Raw genomic sequence first — 23,639 nt, 5'->3', positions numbered from 1 at the left:
CCATCTCGGAGCTGCCTCAGGGGTTCCCAATACGCCTCGGCGCCGAAGCTGAGGCAAAATCCTGACCCTCCGAGGTAACTTGGAGTTTTCTGGGTGCCGGCTGCACAGTTGGCACCCATAAAACTCTCCCCACCTACCTGGTGCCTCTGCCATCTGCTGCCACGGAGACAACAGGTAAGCCCCCCTCCCCCCTTCTCCACTTACCTACGGCTGCCATCTGCCGCTGCTGGCTTCCACTCAAGGACGCTTCAGCGTCCTCAAGTGGAAGCCGCTGGACACAAGCTGGCAGTGGTGGTGGTGGATCCAGGTAAGTGGGGCAGGTGGGGAGGGGACTTACCTGCTGCCTCCGTCGCCGCCACCATCTTTCTTCTGGCGGCTTTCGGTGCCACCGGAAATGAAAGGGAGTAGGCCGAGCAATAACTTAAAATCGCGCAGCCCACTCCCTTTCATTTCCAGAGGCAGCGGTGGCACTGGAAGCCATCAGAAGAAAGATGGCGCTGCTGACGGAGGCAGCAGGTAAGGAGACTGGTGGGGGTGGGTGGCGGCCGGGGCCATCTCCGAAGCGCCGAGGTGGCCCGAAGCTTCGAAGCCAATTGGGTCCGAACCACTCGGATCTGCTTCGGATTCAGGGTTCGGGGCCGAGGCGGTGCACAGCCCTAAAAACGATGGCATGTAAGAACATCCATTGAATAGTCTGAGGGCACCTCATGCTGTAGAGTCACTGAAGCTCAACTGGGGTTGACCGGATCAGCAATTTGGATGGGAGATCACTGGAAGACCATGCCTGTTGGCTCTTTTGGGCTGGAGGAGGCGTGCAGAACCTCAGCCCCTAGGGCTAAATCTGGCCCTCTGGAGGTCCCAATCCAGCCCTCATGGCAAAGGGGGGGGGGGCTCCTAACATTACCAAGGCATTATGTACAGTACTTGTCTTTTCCTCCCCACTGCCCCCGTGACAAGCTCAACTGTAGCTTAGCTACAGTTATCCATGCTCTGATAACCTCTCGCTTGGATTATTGCAATGCGTTATACGTGGGTCTGCCTTTGAAAACGGTCCGGAAACTTCAACTGGTACAAAACAGGGCAGCACGGTTACTAACAGGGACTGGCCGACGAGACCACATTACGCCAGTCCTTTTCCAGCTTCACTGGCTGCCAGTCCAGGTCTGGGCCCGATTCAAAGTGCTGGTATTAACATTTAAAGCCCTAAACGGCTTGGGGCCAGGCTATCTGAAGGAACGCCTCCTCCCGTATGTACCTGCCCGTACCCTAAGGTCATCCTCAGGGGTCCTTCTCCGTGAGCCCCTGCCAAAGGAAGTGAGGCAGGTGGCTACCAGGAGGAGGGCCTTCTCTGCTGTGGCACCCCAGCTGTGGAATGAGCTCCCTAAGGAGGTTCGCTTGGCACCTACATTATATGCTTTTAGACGCCAGGTGAAGACCTTTTTATTCTCCCAGCATTTTAACAATCTATAAATTTTAAATAACATGGTTTAAAATTTGTAATTTTGCATTGCTGCTGTTTTCATCTGGTTGAGCTTTTATATTGTATTTTATATTATGGTTTTATACTGTTGTTTTATACTTTGAATGGTTTTAATTTTTGTGAACCGCCCAGAGAGCTCCGGCTATTGGGCGGTATAGAAATGTAATCAATCAATCAATCAATGGTAGACCCATTCAATGAACGAGGCAGTGTGATGGCAGGTTGAAAACCCCATCTGGAAGCAAAAGCAAAACCCCATCTGGAAGCAAAAATCCAAACCAAGACAAAGCTACTCCCCACCCACACCCCACTTACACCCGACAGCTTCACCAATGTTTATGGTTCCCGTTTCGAGAACGTCTCTTTCCCCAAGGGCCGTTCCTATTTCGTCCACACCTTCCAAATCATGCTTAGAACGCCTTGCTACCAACTCACACATCTTGATGACCTCAATTGTCCCCATTTCTTTGACTAGATACTTGTGTCCTGCCGGCTGCTTGAATAGTAATGCAAAAGTGTTTGGGATCTTCAACTACGAGAGCGTAAGTAAAAAAAAAGAAAAAGAAAGTCATTTCCAAGGGGAAGTCATTTGTAAGTTGCCGGGAAAACCATACTATGTCTGGTCATCAGTATGGGGGTGACGGTGGGGTCTGACGAATGGGACCAGGGACCCATCAAACAATCAGCTGTTGGGGGAAAGTATGGGGGGGGCAGGGGAAGTGGATATACCCAACTGGGAAGTCCTGGAGGCAGTGGAAGCTGGTGGCTCCAATGTCAGTGGGGCGGTGAATCTGCTCCGGGTTTCAGTCAGAACCAATCAGAACTCTAAAGGAGCGATCAAAGTTGCAGAAGCTAACATATATACAGAAGTACCTTTGAGAGCTCCTTTAGAATTCTGACGGAAGCTTGGAATGGATTCCCTGCCCCATAACACCAGAGTCACCAGCCTCCACTGCCCAGAGAACTAGTTTGGGACTCCACATATTTTATTTATCTTTATTTATTTAGAGTATTTTTTATCCCGCACCTCAGCCAAAAAGGCTCTCGGAGCGGCTTACAATCGATCAGTATTGACATTTAAAGCCCTAAATGGTTTGGGGCCAGGTTATTTGAAGGAACGCCTCCTCACATATGTAACTGCCCGGACCTTAAGATCATCTACAGGGGCCCTTCTCCATGAGCCCCTGCCAAAGGAAGTGAGGCAGGTGGCTACTAGGAGGAGGGCCTTCTCCGCTGTGGCACCCTGACTGTGGAACGAGCTCCCCAGAGAGGTCCGCCTGGCGCCTACACTGTGCTCCTTTTGTCGCCAGCTGAAGACCTTTTCATTCTCTCAGTATTTTAACACTTAATTTTAACTTACATTTAAATTTTACAGTTCTAACTCTGTATTTTAATCTTATATCAATTTTGCTGCGTGGTTTTTATCCTGGTTGTGCTTTTTATATTGTATTTTGTATTTGTGCTTTTAACCTGTGGGTTGTTTTATTATGGTTTTAATTTTTGTGAACCGCCCAGAGAGCTTCGGCTATTGGGCGGTATAAAAATGTAATAAATAAATAAATAAATCAGTAAAGAAGACAGTCCCTGCCCTCAGGCTTACATTCTAAAAAAGACATGTCACACAAGGAAAAGGGGATGGGGAGGGAAGAGGGAGAAAATAAAAAGAAATTAAGGAGACTGTTTAGTGGGGCTGGTGGGACTTGCTGCTGCATTTGGCCCACAGTCTTGCTCTAAGCAAAGGAAACACCGCTGGCACAAAAAAGAAGAAGAAAAGAAGAAGAAGCCGCAGCAAGCTGTTCATCAGCTAGGAATATTGTTGGAAATAACTCTGCGGAACTTCATTTTAAAACATTTATTCCTTGCAGTCGTCCAGTATATGTCGGGCTGCCATTCATTCCGGGGTGTTAGATAACCGAGGAGGCCTGGTCGATATCACCCGGAAAGGCAGAACGAACGTCTTCATGAAATCTCCAAGGAACGGCGTAGAATCGTTAAGGTAATTTGCCCCTGGGAAAATAACCAAGGCCCTTGATTTGAGCTACTTGGAGCCTGCCATTTTGGGTGCATGCATCCAAACTCTTATACAGTTGCCAACTGACCAGGAAAAAAAATGGCCTATTCTGCTCTTCTGCCTTAAAGTGCAGCTCAATTTGCCAAAATCAGTCAGTGAAGCAAGGAATTTTTTTTGCTATTTCCTGTAGATTGTTACCAGCTTTTCAAGGCCCATCTACTGATGTTAGTTTAAATGTTGGTAAACCTAGGGTGACCATATTTGGGAAACCAAAAAAGAGGACACCTAGTGGGGGGGGGGGAAAGCAGCTTTCTGAGTCCTGCAGAAAGTACGTTATTCTCCCGCCACCTTAAAGAACCCGATTGGAGTGGAGGAGGGGAAAGGATTTAATTCTGCACCACCACCATCCACTCCAATTGGGGCCTTTTCTATAATGTCCACGAATGACCCACTTTCCCCTTTAAGACCTCAATTGGAGCTCGGGGTGGGGGAATGATGTGCCTCAAGAAAGCATGTCATTCCCTCCTGCCATGCTAATGGCAGCCTTAAAGGAGAAGGTGTGTCATTCCAGGACATTACTGAAAATTATAGAAAATCCCCCGACACCATGGAAAGAACAAAAACCAGGACAAATCCGGGGAGATCCTGACAGTTGGTCACCTTAGTAAACCTGAACCCTTGACTTGTTATTCTAGGGCCTTCCTGCTACATATTACGGTATCTAAGGGTGCATCCTAGGTAGGTTTGGACAGAAAAAAGTCTGGGACATACTGGGAGTTGTGGGACATTTTTCTGTCTAAACCTGCATAGGGTTCTGCCCTAAAATTGTTAATCCGCCTTCTACTATGGTGCATGGAGGTTTGATGTTTGAATGCATCTCTTTTACTTTTAAACAATGAATTAATCTTTTCCCTTTTGCATTTCACAGTAAATTCAAACCTTCCAATTCCTTCACCGTTTCAAAAGTCACGGGTAAGTATTTTCTTATGGGGAGCCTGTAATGTTTGAAGAGAATGCAATCACTTAGGAGGTTATCTCTAGTGGTTTAAGGCCGGGCTTCCTGGTGGCTTACCTTGGAATAGAACTGGTTCTTGGCCTACATCCAAACTATTCTCCTGAGACAGCTTGTTCCACTGTTGAACAGCTCTTCTTGTTAAGAAAGAGGCAGAAAAAAAAGCAAAGGGAGTGAGAAAAAGAGAGAGAGAGAGAGAGAGAGAGAGAAGTACAATTAACATTGTGAAAAATTATGGATATTAAAACTAGGGCTGTGCTCCACTCCGATTCGGATAGTGAATCCGGAGTGGAGCGACCCGATCCGCCTCCGCCAAAGGCGGATTCGAATTGGGTTGGGGGAACTGCAGATCGAGGCGAAGCGGTTCACCTCCATCCGGAGCTCCGAACGCAGGTAAGTGGGGGGGAGGGGGGTCATCTGGCGGTGGTGCCGTCGCTGCAGTCTGTGCAGCAGCGGCGACGGAGCCAGGTGAGAGGGGCTTACCTGTGTCTGTCGAGGTCTGGCGCCGGCTTCAACTGAGGCCTGGGCCTCAGTTGAAGCCAGCGCCAGACCGCATTGGAGGCAGGTAAGTTGGGGGGAGGGGGGCTTACCTGGTTCCGCCACCACAGTCCGTGCAGCGACGGCAGTGGAGCCAGGTAAGGGGGCAGGGGAGGGGGGCTTATTTGGCCTCCATTTTGTCCCCCCTTCCCCTCTTTACTGCCTCTGCTGTAGAGGCAAGTAAGTAGGGAAGGGGGGCAAAATCTTGATCCGCTCCTCCGGATCTCGCTCCGTGGAGCGGAGCGGGGGAGGGTCGGATCGACCCGAAGCAGTTCGGGCCCGATCTGAAATTAGGCCATGCACAGCCCTAATTAAAACTGTCAATTAAAATCATCATCGCCATCATCATCCTAGTTGCCTAATCAGATTGTGTTTAACCCCATCCCACAAACAAACAAAGATTTGCTTTCCTAAAACATGAACATCTCAGTTAGGTTGGTCCAAAATGTGTCATGCAATTTATTTTGAACCGAGACAATCTCTTCCTGTTGGTTTTCCTCCTCCCTTCATCCGTGGAGACGTTTGTTTTCACAAGCCCCTGAAAGAGACGATCTTTATAATTATAACAAGAGCAAAGCAAGAAATCTCTGCAAATCAAACAAGACCAATATTGTCCCCAAATGGGCCCGTTTTCCATTCAGTTTCAGCTACAATCCAGGCAAAACACTGCTTTTTGCCAGACCTCTGTTTGCCTTGAACAAAGGGATTAGACAGGAAAAGCAAAGGCATTTCAGAAGAGATGCCATCAAGAGCCTTTTCAAGTTCGGATTTGATTTAAAACCTGCCAGGAGACTTCAGAAGACACCTGCAGGGAAGAATGAGGCCGTTTCCAAAAAGCAGGGGTTTTAGGGGGATTTTTTTCTTCTTCTCCCAACCCATTTAGACGAAGAGATCTTTTTTTGCAATTTGGCAGATCTCTGGAATTTAAAAAGAAGAGGAAGAAGACATTTGAAGTGTCTCTTTTGTGCAAAATGTGTTTGAAATGACACAATTACTGCTTTTGGAATGAACAGGCAGGGCTGGCGTTCCCACCCAGAATTTAGTGATGAGCACCAATTTGGATGGCTTTAAAAGGGGGTTGGATAAATTCCTGGAGGTGAAGGCTATCAATGGCTACTAGCCCTGATGGTTGTGCTATCTCCAGTATTCGAGGCAGTAAGCCTGTGTGCACCAGTTGCTGGGGAACATGGGTGGGAGGGTGCTGTTGCACCATGTCCTGCTTGTGGGGGTTGACAGCTGGCTGGCCACTGTGTGTGACTAGATGGACCCTTGGTCTGATCCAGCAGGGCTCTTCTGATGTTCTTAAAATTTTAAAAGGTCCCTTGATCCAACTCCTTGGTGCTATTCAGTGCTTTGCCACTGCAGCCAGGTCATCTGGCTGACAAAGGAAACCTTCTCAGCCCTATGAATGTGTCCCTGGCTGGATGCAATGGGTGCATGAACAAGGAGATTGTGTCACGTGTTCCCTTCCAAACTGTTGTGGGAAGTCACAGTTTATCCTTGTATTCATTTCCACAGTGCAGACCCTGGATTGTTACACCACGGTAGAGGAGCTGTGTCCGTTCAAGAAGCCGGCCACTCATTGCCCAAGGTAAGTCGTGTATGTGTGTCTGTAAACGTATCCTCAGTGGTGTCATGGTCAATTTGGCAGTGCAGCTGTGCCCTCAAGAAGCACGCCAAAATGCAGAGAATGGTGCTGATCTCTGTCAACAAACTGGTTCTAGCAGTTTTCATCTCTACCAAGAGGAGGTAAAGTGAATAGGCCTTAATTGCCCATTCATGAACAAGTCTCACCAAAATACTTTACATTACAACATTGATAGATCATGGCAACATATCCTTGCTGGGAAAGTCAAATTACCCCCCAGCAATTGAGAGAATTGGAGCTGGGTTCAGAGGGAACGGGGAAGCCAGAGAGGGTGGTCATCCCTGAGAATCAAAGCATCCTGGGACTTCATCCCTGTCAGTCCTGGCTCCACTGCACCATTGCTCAGTGGAGGCTGGTGGCTCCGATTTCGGTGGGGCTGTGAATTCATTCCGGGTTTCAATAAGAACCAGCCAGAACTCTAAAGGAGCTGTCCAATGTTCTGAATCTATTTTGGGACTATTTTGAGAGATCTATTTTGAGAGCTCCGGCTATTGGGCGGTATAGAAATGTAATAAATAAATAAATAAATAAAAATAAATAAACCCAGTGTGGGTTCAGAGCCCCACCAAAAATTGGAGTCACCAGCCTCCCCTGCCATTGCTTGTGCTTGGTGGGTCAGCCCCGCTGAAATTGTGCATGAAGGCTGGGTTGGATGGCAAGCAACAGCAACAGCAACAGCAGCTAGCTGGTGCCACAGTTCTCTGGTGGGAACCACCTTCTGATGGTTATCCATTTAAGAAGGAAAAGCGCGCCTTACTGGCTACACTTGGCAGGCAAGAGTGGAGGAAGGGAGAATTTCAGTCAGCAACACAGAATCATAGAATAGCAGAGCTGGAAGGGGCCTACAAGGCCATTGAGTCCAACCCCCTGCTCAGTGCAGGAATCCACCCTAAAGCATCCCCGACAGATGCTTGTCCTGCTGCCTCTTGAAGGCCTCTAGTGTGGGAGAAACACAGTTAGCAGTTCTCAAGCTGTTAATGCCAGCAGGGTCTAGCCAGTCAGCAACCACAGGGCTTGCACAGGGCTCGCTGACCCACTCAGCCTGATTCCCTGTTGCCTCCCCACAAGGAAGGGTCTACTGTCCCCTCTCCACTTGCTCACTCTGCAGCAGTGCAGGAGCTGGCATTTCCCATCAGCAAACCCCTTCACCAATGGCCTCTAACACTCGTTTTGATCCTGTAAGGCTATTCCAATATTTATGCGCCCATAAACGTTGGGGGGGGGGGCAGAACCTTGAACTTCCTGCATGCAAAGCTCCTTGGTGTAACATTTCCATCTCACTGCATTGCGTTTTAGGTCCTACTGTCCAGCTTACTGCAAAGATGAGCCATCCTACTGGGCGCCAGTGTACGGCACAAATGTTTACGCGGATGTGAGTAATCCCCTTCCCCTTCCTACTTGGCGTAACGGGCCCTGTGGAAATCTGAGAGTGCTTTTTTCTAAGAGTTTTATGAATGACAGGTGTGTGCATCTTCTGCAGCTTGTGACATCCATGGCATCAAAGAAGAAAAGCAGTAAGCCAGGCTCTGACTTACTGAGGATTCTGATGTCTCCCCTGGAGACAAGTGGAGAAAGTTGTAGGGAATTGTTTGCTTATTCTTCCCTTATCGCTCCTTCAGCAGCTGATTGTCTCTGCTTTTCTCCATCCCAACATTTAGGGAAGATTAGCCCCTGGAAATGGGATTCTAGAGCAACCTCTGGAGTCAGGCAGAGAAAACAGGAGGGGATTTTAGAGTCTCTGGTTGCCTTCCTCCATCCATTGTTCACCTTTGCTACCTTATTTCTCCTTCAGTGGCTAATTGTTCCTCCTCTTCCACCTACCAATTCCTTAGGAAAAAAATTGTGTGTGTGTATGTGTGTGTGTGTGTGAGAGAGAGAGAGGTCAGACAGCCAGTTTGCCACAACTCTGTCCTCTCCAGCTTACTCTACCTGTCTCTAGCGGAGACTTCAGAATTTTCAGCTGCCAGGTCATGGCTAAGAATCATAGAATCATAGAATAGTAGAGTTGGAAGGGTCCTACAAGGCCATCGAGTCCAACCCCCTGCTCAATGCAGGAATCCACCCTAAAGCATCCCTGACAGATAGTTGTCCAGCTGCCTCTTGAAGGCCTCTAGTGAGGGAGAGCCCACAACCTCCCTAGGCCATTGGTTCCATTGTCATACTGCTCTGACAGTCAGGAAGTTTTTCCTGATGTCCAGCTGGAATCTGGCTTCCTTTAACTTGAGCCTGTTATTCCGTGTCCCGCACTCTGGGAGGATCGAGAAGAGATCCTGGCCTTCCTCTGTGTGACCACCTTTTAAATATTTGAAGAGTGCTCTCATGTCTCCCCTCAATCTCTTTTCTTGAGCTCAGTGCTACAGTGTATTGGCATGCTGTACATGAAAAAAGAGCTGCATAAGAAGTCAGAGCCAGTCTTCGTAGAGGACCTGGGCCTTGAGGGATCTGTCATGTCTACAGCACTATAAATGGTAGAGGTCTCCTCCCCCTCCCCCAGCCTGGTTCGCTGTGATTTTGTCCATAGGGACCAAGAACGATTAGTTCCTGCCTGGGGGGACTTGTATGAGAAAAAGCTTGTTTTTTTCCCATAGAAATCAGTGCGCTATTTTAGCTTGCGCCATGCTGAGGCCTTGGGAAAGGTATGTTTGCAAGAAAAGAGGTCACGTTGGGTTTGGAAATGCTCTCGCGGGGCCAAAGAGCCAAAGGTTCTTGTAATCAATGGCAAAATAATGAGTCTGCAAACATGCTGGAGCTGCACTCCAAGCTTTTTGAAAGCGCTGGGTGAACTGAGGGAGCAAACGTTTGAAAGCAACAAAACCTCATCATCAAAAGCGGGTTTCCAAAGCAGAAATGTCAACTTATAACCCTGCAGGGAACACAGGATGGTGGTCAGCTGCTTCTAAAATAGTTCAAGGAGGGGAAAAAGGAACGGAAAAGCATATTCAGATGCAAATGCACAACACCATGAAGAACAGAAGCTTCTCTGGCTTGGTTTTTCATGGACAGTGAATTGTTTCAATCCAGTGGAGTGGCGAGGATTTTTAAGTACTGTAGCTCCCTCTTAATCAGAAGGGTGGCATCACCCCAAAAGAGGACACAGGGGCACAGATGTGCATAAAATCTGCATATGCTAATGCGTAGGTATAGGTGCAAATTTAGAAATAATTGCTACAGTTTAAATAGAAACACAATGTATCTCGCTGTAATGGGGAAGGCTGTGATTAAGGCCGGATCTACAATACTGCTTTAAAGCGCTTTATAACAGTTTTAACAACTGTTGGGGCCCAGGACACACTCTATATACAGTTGTCAAAACTATTATAAAGTGCTTTAAAGCAGTAGTGTAGATCCCTGTGCCTTCTCAGTCTGCTGTCCAGGTACTGACAAGTTACAGGAAGCCAGATTCTGGCTGGACATCAGGAAAAAATCCTGACTGTTAGAGCTGTATGACAATGGAACCAATGACCTAGGGAGGTGGTGGGATCTCTCACCCTAGAGGCATTCGAGATGCAGCTGGACAACCATCTGTCGGGGATGCTTTAGGGTGGATTCCTGCATTGAGCAGGGGGTTGGACTTGATGACCTCATAGGCCCCTTCCAACTCTACTATTCTATGATTCTATGAATTGCAAACCCCCTACTTTCCCTTCTTAAGGTACCCCCTTTAACCTAGACTTGGACTAGACAGCCCTTTAAATAGATGGCATCTTTAAAGAGAGAGCTGGCATCTGTAAAGTAGGGCACATGACCATCCTATAAATGAGAGGAAACTGATGAAATTAGCTGAGTTTGGACTGGCCCCACTGATGACCTTCTTTCCTTGTGTAGACCCAAGTGTGTATCTCACTCTTCTGTGAGTGAGATACTCACACACCCCTGCTATAACAAATCTATGCATCATGAAGCCAACCCTTGATGCTCTAAGATAATCTCATTCCTGCAGCAATGCCTTCCAGGTTAAGCGCTTCCTCTTTAAAAGCCAGGCATGAAATGCACAATCTGTGGGCCCCTGAAATGGAACAAGTGTGCAGCCTTCAGCCCTGTGGTGTGCTGCCGGTTCCCTTCAATGTTTTAGAAAGAAGCCAAGTGTCTTGAGTTGGAAATCCAGTGGGCAGAGGCTGGAGAAATTCGAGACGGACTAAAATGAGTTTGTATTTCTAAGAGTCTGACCTGCGGAATCCGTTGTGGACCAGTTTCCCCCGCCTGCACGGAATCTGCAGAATGCCAGATATATACTTTTGCAAAATGTATGCAAATTCATTTGCAGGGGAATTAATTTGCAAGAGACGCGGTTATCTGGGGAACCTTGGAAAGTCAGATTTGGCCTGTAGATCTAAAGTTCAATCACTCTGGCATTGACCAAGTGAGGGACATCATGGTGGTCCTGGTTGTAAAGAACTTCATCTGCTTTTTGGCAACCCTTTTGTATAATTGCTGGGCTTTGTTTGTTTTTTAACGAAGGGAGGAAATTCCTTCCTGTTCTTTTCCTGGGATTATCCTCTTCAAAGAGCTTTGTAAATTGCTTGTGAAGATAAGAAACTTCTGCTGGCAGGGAGAGATCAGGGACCGAAAGGGTGTGTTGGCCACACTGGTGCTGAATTTCGGCAGGCAGTGCAGCCTGGAAATGAACGATTTGGAAAGAGAATTGGAACAGGAAGCTTCCCAGCAGGGAATATGGGGTGTTACAGAATGGTCCGTTGGAGTCCCTTGAGGGCAGGGTGACTTTTACGAGCCAATGTTAGATGCCTTGCAATCGCACACTAGGGCAAATTCAAAGGATTGCTGCTTCCGTAGTGTTCCTTCACTCTCCTTGACCATATATAGACAGCCCCAAATCAAATTGGCAATTGAAATTGTGAAAGCTGCCAACATGGAGGCAGTGATGAATGTATAAAAGGGTCAAAGAGAACCTGCCTTTTATGGCTTGGGCAGGAGGGAGAGTGAGAACATGATCTATAGTGTGTGTGTGTGTGTGTGTGTGTGTGTGTGTGTGTGTGATCTACACACATTATATGCTAGCAACATAAATTCCTTTTGGTACCTGTAATACTACTGTAGTTTTAATGGTCGAGAAGGATAAATGTTCTTTTCCTGCTGTTTGCAGACACTACAAAGGAGCGAATGCATAATGTCTATTCGTTCCTCTGCAGTTGTGTGTCCATAAATCCTCTAGAATTCCAAGACTCTGTTTCTCTACGCCATTTCCTGAATAGTTCGGGGGGACACTCATCCATCAAGGGTTCTTGCATTCTTTTAAAGTCAGACATGACGTCCCTGTAAATTTCAAGACAATCTAAACTAAACTGGGAATTCAGAAGCCTTGGCACTATTTTTTGTTTTTAATTTTTTGTTTCAACGGTGACTCGCCATCTGCAGACCTTTTAGAAAGATCCTGGGGAACAGTGTGTTGTTGGCATCACCAAAAGTTGGGTCATCACTGATGAAAACAGACGGAGATAATACGTTTGGACCTGGGCACTGGTTTTGAATGCCAGGCCTCAATCCTGGCACATGTCCAGCAATAACAAGAGTTATAACTTGGGGCTATGAGCATGTGAAAAGTGCCATTTTGTTCGTTACTGACGGCGCCCAGCTAATGTGAAAAAATAGGTCTGTTTCAGGGTGCCAAAGCTCTGTCAGCGAAGGGCTGAATTCAGTTTTGGAGACGCTCTCAAGAGCTACATTCCAGTGGTGGATGGGACTGAAGGCAAAAGGGGCGGGGCTAAAATACCCAAAATACCAGCATTTTTTAGCTAAGCCCGTTCACCGCCCAGGAGGAACGGCTTGGCAAGTGGCTGGTTTTTGCGGACGGGGAGGAGGCAGAAACAAACGCAGCACGAGCTGCACGTGTGCTGCCTCGTGGGGTGGGGGTGGAGCCAGGGCTATAAAGGCTCACCCCCACGTGGCACTTGGCCTCTTTTGTTTTCGCCCCCACCTATAAACCAGTGTAGGAATAACCAGTCGTCTTCTTTGGAGAAGGGGCTGAGTAGGAATTTTCCCTGCCTTTTAGCAATGTGCAGGTTTTCGCCTACTCTATACTGGAGCTGATCTTTAGACATGGAGGGTAATTAGGTGAATTATAATGGCAGGGTTTATTTATTTATTTATTTATTTATTACATTTTTATACCGCCCAATAGCCGAAGCTCTCTGGGCGGTTCACAAAAATTAAAACCACAATAAAACAACCAGACAGGTTAAAAGCACAATTACGAAATACAGTACAAAAAGCACAACCAGGATAAAACCACGCAGCAAAATTGATGTAAGATTAAAATACAGAGTTAAAACAGTAAGATTTAAATTTAAGTTAAAATTAAGTGTTAAAATACTGAGAGAATAAAAAGGTCTTCAGCTGGCGACGAAAGCAGTACAGTGTAGGCGCCAGGCGGACCTCTCTGGGGAGCTCATTCCACAACCGGGGTGCCACAGCGGAGAAAGCCCTCCTTCTAGTAGTGCAGGAATTTTGGGTAGTCAGGACAGGGATGGTGAGCACTCTGGCACCTTTATGATGATTGGCAATCCAGAGGCCTGCTCCTCGTGGGCTTGCGTGCCAGGATATGGTTTGCCTTTGGGGACCTTCTTGCCTCATCTACTCGCCTGTGCAGCCCGAGTGGAGTTGACGCAGGTTGGTCTCTCCAAACACACAAGTGTGGTTGGAAAAGGGGGGCCGGCTTACCTGACCCCCTGTTTCAGCGGAGTGGCTCGACCTGGGGTCAGGCTAGTTGCCTGAAGAGTTAAGTTCGATTCCCACACGGTCACGCACAGATCCATGGAGGGGAGAATCTCCATGCATAAATAAAGAGGCCCTGTTTAATCCCATACTCTGTTGTCCGTGTGTTTATTTCTGAAACTTCCTTCTCCGCTCGCAAAAGCTCTTACTGCAAGTAAATGCCTTAGGAGAGGCATTTCAACCTTTTTGGATGAGGGAAAATGCACAAGAGCTGGGGAATCCACCAAAGAATCAGTGATCAGGAAGGGCAGTTGAGAACCACCTGGTCACGTGAGCATGGGGGAGGCCAGAGGGGTGGATTTGGCCCCCCGGCTGGAGGTTTGACACCCCTGGTTTTCTTTAGTGTTACGCTGGTGAGTTCTGGGTCTCTCGTAACAGTGATTGCTCTCCAATCTTTCAGAATTCCAGTATCTGCAAAACTGCTGTACATGCAGGGGTCATTGGAGACACTTCTGGTGGTTACGTGGATGTGATGCCTGTGGAGAAGAAAAAATACTACAATGGTTCTTTGAAGAATGGGATCCGATCTGAAAGGTAAGGCAGTCACGCCTTTCCTTCTGGGGCGCTCGCTCAGCTCCTGCTGCAAGAATGCAGTATATGAGTTAGTTTGTAGAAGAGGTCTTTGAGACTCCGATGTGGTTAAGTTACCAGGAACAACATCTCCATCATTCCTGTCTCTGGTCCCATGGGAACATCTGTGAAAGTTCTGCTTTCCTCCTGTTCTTCTCAGACCTACAGAATCCATCACTGCATCATTCCTGGGGGGGGGGGGGAAGACTGTTGGGAATTTCCCAAGATAGCAGAGATCAGTACTTTTGTAAGAACTGGAATGTTCAGGATTGTGATTGACTGCAAAGATTCATTTACCTTTTTTCACCCCTGGACTCAAAAAGGGCAAGGGTGGGGTGGAATGAAACCAGCAAAGCAATGTTGGAATAAAATTGAGCACAGGAAGGGGGAAATCTCGTGCTTTCAGACACAGAATAAGACTCCCGTTTCCTTTAAATGAGTCTGTTTTGACATAGAAGAATGAAAGAAGCGAGGTTGACCTGAAAAGCAGCAATCTTCATTCTCTCTCTTGAGCTGCTAAGTTAAATTCCCATTGGGTTTGCTGTATCTACTAGCTGCCTTTTGAATTTTATTTCCTGTCTCACAGCCATCAAAAAGTCTTTGGGGGACAGTACCAATCTTTTCTTCTTCTTTCTTTCTTTTTTGGAGGCTGGAGATATTTACAAGGGGATGAGATTCATGGATAAGTCTATCAGCGAATTATTGGTCCTAATACACAACCTTTAAAAGCAGTAGATGTCTGATGACCCACATGCTGGAGACAGATAATAAGAAATGTGTATCTCCATTTGAACCCACACTCATAGCCTGCTGGAAGTTTTTCTCAGCCTTCCTCCGGGTTTCAAAAAAAATAAATGATTGGTTATTGTCTAGCTTATCTTTACAGTCACAAGGAACACCCCAAATTGCTTTTAAATGAAAGAAAGCTGGAATCTGTCCCACAGAGCCTGGGTTTTGTTTCCAGTGCCAAATTCCACCCATGCAAAGTGTACTCACACAGCCCTGACTGTACACTGCTGGTGTTTTAGATTAGATTGTTGTGCAAATGCATAACCAAGGGGACTACCTCTATGGATCTATTACATCACAGGTTATTATTTTTTTCCAAATTTGCCAAGAGCTCCCTTAGCAATACTGGCAGTCCTGTGGAAATGGTAAAAGCTTTGCTCCATACAACAGAGTGCATTTGTTGTCTGGCTTGGATGAGTGCCTGATTGCTTCGGAAAACAAAAAAAAAATGTGTCGCGGTTGCCTCAGAGAGATGAACTGGATGATTATGGCATGGATGAGGGACGTTCCCGTTTCCTCTCTGATTTTTTCTTCTCCCCCCCCCCCCGACCCTGTGCCTGCTGCTACTCCGCATCTCAAAGCAGCTCCTTCACCCAGAGAAGCACATGGACAGTGTTGCCACAAATCTTCCCTCATTGACTTTCACTGCTAATGACATCGGTTTTACTTGCTAAATGACAAATTGGGGCTGGGTGGAACGTGAATGCTTCCCTGGAGATGAAATTCGATATGAACACCATATGTGAGCCAGAGGTTAGCTAGGAAGTTGAGGGATATGGGCCTTGAACATGATAGCAATTTCATTTTGTTGCTTTTTATAAGTATTTGTGTGTGTGTGTATTCTTAGAATTATATATTCTTATTCTTGTTATTCTTATTAACGTTAGGCATCTTTAGCAGTTGGTGGAAAGGAAGGGCATATGTCAAATGAATAAATGCATCTATTTTTAATATTAGATTTCTCCCCTCCAATTAATGTAATACTGTTTTAAATTTGGGGGCGACACATTTTGGGGCAGAATCCGACATGACTCATGCACCTTTGGGACTCTTTGCCAGCATATGGGGAAGCTAGGACCTCCTAAAGCCAACCCGGCAATGAGCCAAAATGCTAATTTCCAGAATGGAACAGGTCCGCCACACTCGCCAAAGATTTAGATTTGTGTAGTGTATTATTTTGTGTTTTGTTGTTACTTGCTTTGTTGTATTGTAAGCTGTTTTGTGTGAAGAGGGCATTTAAGGGAAGGTTCAGTGTGGCGCAGAGCGGTAAAGCAGCAGTTTCTGCAGCTGAAACGCTCCCCACGGCCTGAGTTCGATCCCAGCGGAAGCTGGTTTCAGGCAGCCGGCTCTGGTCGACTCAGCCTTCCATCCTCCCGAAGTTGGTAAAATGAGTACCCAGTTAGCTGGGGGAAAGGTAATAACAGCCAGGGAAGGCAACGGCAAACCACCCCGGTATAAGGCCTGCCAAGAAAACGTCAGTGAAAGCTGGCGTCCCTCCAAGAGTCAGTAATGACTCAGTGCTTGCACGAGAGGTTCCTTTCCTTTCCTTCAGTGTTGAAGTGCTTCCATAAACAAACATTTAAGAGCATGTCAAATAGATGTATGGAATTTTGAAAAAGGCGCAATTAACAAAATATGTACTATGTATTATTAATAATCAATAATGAAAAAAAAATATCGGATCAGACCAGCAACCGATAAGAACATTAAGAAAACACAAGCAAATGCTAAATAGAAAACAACAGCAACAATGACATACACACACAATAGAACATAACAAACATAACACAGAGCTACACATGCTCATGCTACAGATGAAAAAAAAATGCTAAAGGAAGAATTTCCCTCTAAAGATTCAAATGATGCTCAGGGATTCAAAATTTGGGCATGTTAGGAGATAAGTCCTTTGAAAGATACAGGATGTGAACTTTGGCATCAGGATATAAATTAGGGATGTGCTCCGCTTCTCCTCGAACCGGAGAAGCAGGAGTGGAGCGGGGGGCTTCGCCTATCCTTAAGGCGGAGGCGAAGAGGATTGGGGGGCCGGCGGATCGAGGCGAAGAGGATCGCCTCAATCCGGAGCTTCACCTGAAGGTAAGTGGGGGGGAGGGGGACTAATCTGGCGCTGCCGGCAGCGGCGGCAGCACCAGGTAGGGGAGCAGGGAGGAGGGACGCTTACCTTCGTCCATCGCCAGCTTCAATTGAGGCCCCGGTTGAAGCTGGAAGTGTAGGCCGAGGCCTCTTCCGGCTTCAACCGGGGCCTCAATTGAATCCCGCGACGGAGGAAGGTAAGGGGGCGGGGTGGGTGGGTGGTTTCTCTGTCGATATAGTGATGGCGGTGAAGCCGGATCTCGCTCCGCGGAGCGGGAGACGGGCGGAGCAGCACGTAGAGGATCCAGCCTGATCCGGATTTTCCGGATCAGTCCACGAAGCGGATTGGGGAGTCCGTGCACACCCCTAATATAAATGCAAATATGAACCAGTATACTGGGGCATTAAATGTGGGTAATACTTTTATTTCTTACCTCTGCCCCACATGTTTCCACGTATTGCAATGGAGACTTCCCAAGTCATAGACAAAGAAGGAAAGGAAAGGAACCTCTCGTGCAAGCACTTGAGTCATTGCTGACTCCTAGAGGGACGCCTGCTTTCGCTGACGTTTTCTTGGCAGACTTTGTAGCGGGGTGGTTTTCCATTGCCTTCCCCATAGACAAAGAACATAAGGTATAACTGGAACGTTTTGCTCCAGAAGTTCTAGCTTCAGTCAACCAGCTTCAATAACATACATCCAGCACAACTATCTGGTAGACTGATGCCCCTCGTCATTGGCCGTTTCTACCCCTGCCTTTTCCCCTGGGATCGTCCCGGGATCATCCCTGTGCGTTCAAATGACAAACAGGGGATCCCGGGAGCAGGCAGGGACAATCCCTCCGTTTTCCTGGGATAATCCTTAGGTGTAGAAAGGGCCGATGATCACAGTCTGATTTCATGCAACTTACATATGATTCTCAGCAGGTCTCCCATCCAGACAGTTGAGAGGGCCAGACCTGAGTTTCTTTTCAACAGGTGAAATGCTTCATGCGTCTTTCGACCATGTGCTACCTCCAGTATTCGAGGCAGTAAGCCTGTGTGCGCCAGTTGCTGGGGAACATGGGTGGGAGGGTGCTGTTGCACCACATCCTGCGACAGCTGGTTGGTCACTGTGTGAACAGAGTACTGGACTAGATGGACCCTTGGTCTCATCCAGCATGGGACTTCTTATACTCATGTTCTGATGACATCATAAAAAAAACCCCACAACTTCTTTTGCTCTAGTGAAAGAATCTCTCGTGGATTTAAATCAGCGTTTTTCTCTCTCTTTATTTTTGATTTCCCCCTGCAGCTTAAAGCCTCCAAGAGAAGGAAAAGCCTTCCGCATCTTTGCCGTGAAGCAATAAACATTCAAGAAAGAGGAACCCTTCCACTGGGAAGCGCATGAGGCACTGTACCCAAGCGATGGGTAGCTCATGCATGGTGGAGTTTGTCCTGGCATGCTGTATGACGAAGCCCTCTTAGCCAAAACTCTTTCAGGGAAGAAATAGACGGCCATGAGAAATCACATTGTGACTTAACTCATCAGCATTGGCTCAGTGTTTTATTATTATTATTTTGACTTTCAAATGTTTTGGACATTCAGCAAAGGTTGTGGGTTCTAATTATAAGAGAGGGGTGGTGGACACCTTGCCTTCCCCCTTGGTGGACAGTTTTAATTGTACAAAGTCCTTCATAGAATCTACCACTTCCAAAGCAGGGGATGTATTTTTAACAAATGGATGAACTTAGATGGGTGAATGGTGATGAACCTCAGGCCCGTGGGCCAAATCTCACCTACCAAGGTTTCCTAAATGGCCGTGCCCACTTCCCCTGTCTTCACCCCCTTTTCCCCAGTATAAAATCCATCTGTCCTTCAACGCAGCCCCTTATGGAGGGTGAGACACCTCTAGGTTTTGGTAATGTATTTTTCTGTGTATGCATGGATCCAAATCACTCTGGTAAGTCTTGATTTGGGTCAACGGAGGGATGAGTTCAGTTTCGACATACAACGCCGAAACAATACAGTCAGGCATTTCTTTGGATATTGGAAAGGGCACGCGAGGCGGTCAAAAAGGAAGCCGCCTTACTAAAAGAGCACCATCTCTGGAAACTGGGGGTTTCTCTCCAACCCAAAGATCAATGTGGGATAGCTGAGTTTGCTGGCCAAACAATTGCAGGAAGTCAGGCAGGTGGGGCTACTAGCAAGAAGCCAAGGAATTAGGACTCCTGTCCAGGCACATTTTGATCCATAGTACAATAGGCAGCGTTATTTTATTTACAATTAAATGCAACTTATTTTATTCAGCAGAGCTGGTTATATCTTAAGTAAGCAGTGATCTCTAAAAGTTGATCTTTATTTTGTTAGAATCATAAATAGTGTTTGCTTCACCTTTTTTGTTTGTATAGATTCAGGACTATATAAAATATATGTTGAGGTTAACTACAACATATATATTATACAGAGCTGTTAGAGCAGGTCTGCTTTCTTGTATTCAGTGTGTGTGTGTGTGTGTGTGTGTGTGTGTGTGTCACATGCAGGTCTTAACTGTGTCTATAGAGAATAGTGTCCAATGTTCATCCAGTTATTCAAAGGGTTGGATTTTCAGAATTTATCACCCATTATATTTATCCTTAAAAACTTTACATCAATCATAACTAGGTTCCAAAGATTTGGCTAGCATGTGCCTGGTGGCGTTTTGGATGTATTTCCATTTCACTATCAGACTTTGAGCCTGCACTATACCACAAATGGGACAAATACTATAATCTGAATATGAAACATCTTTTTATTGAAAACTCTCCCCACGGCCTGAGTTCGATCCCAGCAGAAGCTGGTTTCCGGCAGCCGGCTCAGGTCGACTCAGCCTTCCATCCTCCCGAGGTCGGTAAAATGAGTACCCAGTTAGCTGGGGGAAAGGTAATAATGGCCAGGGAAGGCAACGGCAAACCACCCCGCTATAAGGCCTGCCAAGAAAATGTCAGCGAAAGCTGGCGTCCCTCCAAGAGTCAGTAATGACTCAGTGCTTGCACGAGAGGTTCCTTTCTTTTTTCAGTCTTTTAAGTGGGCAACAATTCCTTTTGAAGTAGTCTTTCACAGTGGTCAACACTTCCATGCGCACCCCCCTCCCCCCAATGCAGACAATTAAATTGTTCCCTCAGTGTGTGAGATTGTTCGTCAGCCATGGTGCTAAAGCGGTGCTAATTAGGGATGAACAGGTTTCCTCCAAATGGATGTATTTCCTAAGTGTCCATTGAGCATGAAGTCCTGGTCTGAGGCAATGACATCATCACCATGAATCTGAGCTGGAAAGACTCAGCCCCATTGAGGACTTCATACAACAGGGGAGGGGGCATATTTATCGGAGGTGGCAAAGGGAGAGGACAGTCGAGCTGTGTGAAGGCCACATTAAGGAACTGAGGCCTCACACCTAGGCGCACGGTGATGATGTCATTGCTGTATACCAGGGGTGGTCAACACTCGAGACCATTTTTGTGGTTCTCACTGTGTTCCTCTGCCATTGCACCATTGAATTCACCGCAGTGGCAAAAATCATGGTGATTTTTGCCGCCACAGCACATTCACCAGCGGTGGGGTGGGATGTGTCCCCTAGTGTGTTCTTGGGGGTGTGGGCAATGCACTCCAACCCTCAGAAATTGCCCACCTGTGCCATATACCAAGGCTGAGAGGCCAGTAAGGGCACAACCTGGCTCAATTTTTTGTCTGGACTCCAGACTGAAATGGAAACTTGCAGGCTCGCCAGATCAGTAATACATCCAGGTTTGGCAGAGTTCACTGACCTCCATAGTAATCCATGGAATTAATTCATCACTGTAGCTCCCATTGAGTAGTTTATTCCATGAGTGTGGAAAAGGAACAAAAGGAGTATACTCCATAGACACGATACATTCAAATATGAAACAATCAGAGAACCAGGAAAAACCTTTCCCTGCCTGGGTGACATTTTATCTGTTTTGAAGCATGTATGGATCTGCATAGATCTTATTTGTAGGCAGCAATAGCCTGCAGTTTTTGTATATTGCTTTTTTTTTCTATGAAAAATGATGTATTTTTTACTATTTCCTCTGTGTAAAAAAAAGGTGACTGTAAATGGCTTTGTTTTCTCTTTGCATGATCTTTTTAATGGGCTGGGTTTCTAGTTTTCAAACGGCTCCTTTTCCCCCCTCTGCAAAAATATCTATACAGCAAAATTACCCAATTTCTTGCTATTTTGATTTATGACATTTGTTGGAATAAAACCTTTGAGAATTACATCAAACCTCCAGCATGTATTTTGTTTGCTGTTTCTTCACAGACTTAAACATAAAAAAAAATAAAAGAATAGCCCAGCTGGATCAGACCAAGGGTCATAGAATCAGAGAATCAGAGAATAGTAGAGTTGGAAGGGGCCTACAAGGCCATCAAGTCCAGCATTATGTTCACACAATGGCCAACCAGCTGCCATGGGAAATCCACAACCAGAACATGAGCGCATCATTGTTCTCTTACCCATGTTCCCCAGCAACTGCTGTGTGTAGGCATACTGCCTGTGATATTGGAAGCAGTATATAGCCATCAGGAGTCATAGCCATTGATAGCCTTCTCCTCCATGAATACATCTAATCCCCTTTTAAAGCCATCCAAGTCGGCGGCCATCACTACATCTTATGGTAGAAAATGCCATAGGTTAATTATGCAATTTGCGAAGAAGTCCATCCTGAATCTTCCACCACTCAGCTTCATTGGATGACTTTAGTATTATAAGAGAGGGAGAAAAATGTCTCCCGTTCACTTTTTCCACCCCAACGCCTAATTTTGTACATGTCTATCATGTCTCCCCTTATTCACCTCCCCCTCCCCCCGTAAGCTAAACAGTCCATGACATTGTGATTTTTCCTTATAAGGGAGTTGTTCCAGCCCCTTGATCATTTAGTTTATTTATTTATTACATTTATATACCGCCCCACAGCCGAAGCTCTCTGGGCGGTTTACAACAATTAAAAATAGTAAACATTAAAAGTATACAAAAATTTAAAAAACATAAAAACAGTATAAAAACAACAGTATCCATTTAAAAGCAACAATTCTGGGGTCCATTAAAAACAACATTGTTAAATGCTGTTAAAATGCCTGAGAGAAGAGAAAAGTCTTGACCTGGCGCCGAAAAGATAACAAAAAGTTGACCTTTTTGTTTTAAAGACTTTAGAAATATTGTCCTGTGGAACCAAATTGATTTGTAACAAACACCCCTATTGACTTGGGGACCTAAATATCTCCTTGAGATGGCATAACCTCATGCAAACTTATCTTTTGAACATTGTGGGTATCAAAAGTATGACATACAGGCCTATGCTTTTAAAAAGAGATTTATTAATTTATTTATTTATTACATTTTTATACCGCCCAATAGCCGAAGCTCTCTGGGCGGTTTGCAACACACCACTGCTGGCATCACATAGCATTCGTATGCACTCAATTTTAGGTTCATGAGGCCATCTGTAATTGTGATTCAGATTCCAGTAGGGTGACCATATTTTGGAAACCAAAAAGGAGGACAAAATGGCCGCCCCATGGGGGTGTGCCCACCAACATGTCCAGCCCCCAAGGAGGCATGCTCATCAACATGTCCAGCCCCCAAGGGGGCATGCCCATCCAAACATGGCCTTGGTCACAGGTCTGATTTCACAGCACACAATTAAGACAAACCTGATCTACATAACATCTTCACGTTAAAATCACTGGAATAAAGTATAAGTGAGACATTCAATGTATCTGAAATTAACTTCACTCATTCCTACTTCTGTAGCTTTTGCTGTACGTTGAAGCTTTTGCTATACAGTGTGCTCAGCTACACCAAGCAGGCTATTTCACTATGAAAGTGGTATATAAAAGGCAGGAGTCACACTATTACTTTATAGAGGTATTCAACTGCACTGCAGGAGCTACACTACTGCTTTATAGTGGTACTGAAGTGCACTGACAACTGTTGGGGCCCATTGACACATCTACACCAAGCAGAATATAACACTATGAAAGTGGTATATGGTATGTGTCATGGGCCCCAACAGTAGGGTGACCATATTTGGGAAAACAAAAAAGAGGACACCTAGTGTGTGTGTGTGAAGAAGCAGCTTTCTGAGTCCTGCAGAAAGTACGTTATTCCCCCGCCACCTTAAAGAACCCGATTGGAGTGGAGGAGGGGAAAGGATTTCATTCTGCACCACCACCATCCACTCCAATTGGGGCCTTTTCTATAATGTCCACGAATGACCCACTTTCCCCTTTAAGACCTCAATTGGAGCTCGGGATGGGGGAATGATGTGCCTCAAGAAAGCATGTCATTCCCTCCTGCCATGCTAATGGCAGCCTTAAAGGGGAAGGTGTGTCATTCCAGGACATTATTGAAAATTATAGAAAATCCCCCCTGACACCATGGAAAGAACAAAAACCAGGACAAATCCGGGGAAATCCTGACAGTTGGTCACCCTAGTTCAGAAAGCCATCTGTAATTGTGATTCAGATTCCAGGAAGAGTGTGCTCACAAGGACATTTAGTCAAATGAAGTCAGCATCTTGTTGTTTAAGAATATTGTCAAGACTGGTCAGCTATCAGGCTGGATAACTACCTAGGCCCTAAAGAGTGTGGCTTGTGGAGAGTGGAACATGGCCCCTGGACCCACCCTCAATTGCCCACTCCTGATTAGGTGAAATGCCTTTGTAAATTGGACTAGTAACCAACTTTAACTGCATTCGGACAACCCAATAATCAATGGTGGTTTAACAGTCAACTCCA

General features: G+C 46.2%; 1 protein-coding gene across 1 annotated transcript in view; it reads left to right on the top strand.

The window, feature by feature from the left end:
* CRISPLD2 (cysteine rich secretory protein LCCL domain containing 2) overlaps positions 1-19,744 on the top strand; it is a 42,613-nt gene extending 22,869 nt beyond the window's left edge. Inside the window, exons 9-15 of the mRNA XM_063141046.1 lie at positions 1,956-2,022; positions 3,346-3,476; positions 4,420-4,463; positions 6,559-6,631; positions 7,985-8,060; positions 13,818-13,951; positions 18,159-19,744. Of these exons, the coding sequence (XP_062997116.1) occupies positions 1,956-2,022; positions 3,346-3,476; positions 4,420-4,463; positions 6,559-6,631; positions 7,985-8,060; positions 13,818-13,951; positions 18,159-18,213 (580 nt within the window). The 3' untranslated portion in view covers positions 18,214-19,744. The remainder of the gene's footprint in view (positions 1-1,955; positions 2,023-3,345; positions 3,477-4,419; positions 4,464-6,558; positions 6,632-7,984; positions 8,061-13,817; positions 13,952-18,158) is intronic.
* Positions 19,745-23,639: the final 3,895 nt, after the last annotated feature.

This window comes from Elgaria multicarinata, chromosome 14 (genome assembly GCF_023053635.1).
Source record: "Elgaria multicarinata webbii isolate HBS135686 ecotype San Diego chromosome 14, rElgMul1.1.pri, whole genome shotgun sequence".
Taxonomy (NCBI): Eukaryota; Metazoa; Chordata; class Lepidosauria; order Squamata; family Anguidae; genus Elgaria; species Elgaria multicarinata.
Note: the sequence above shows the minus strand (reverse complement) of the source record. Positions and strands in the feature narration are given on the sequence as shown.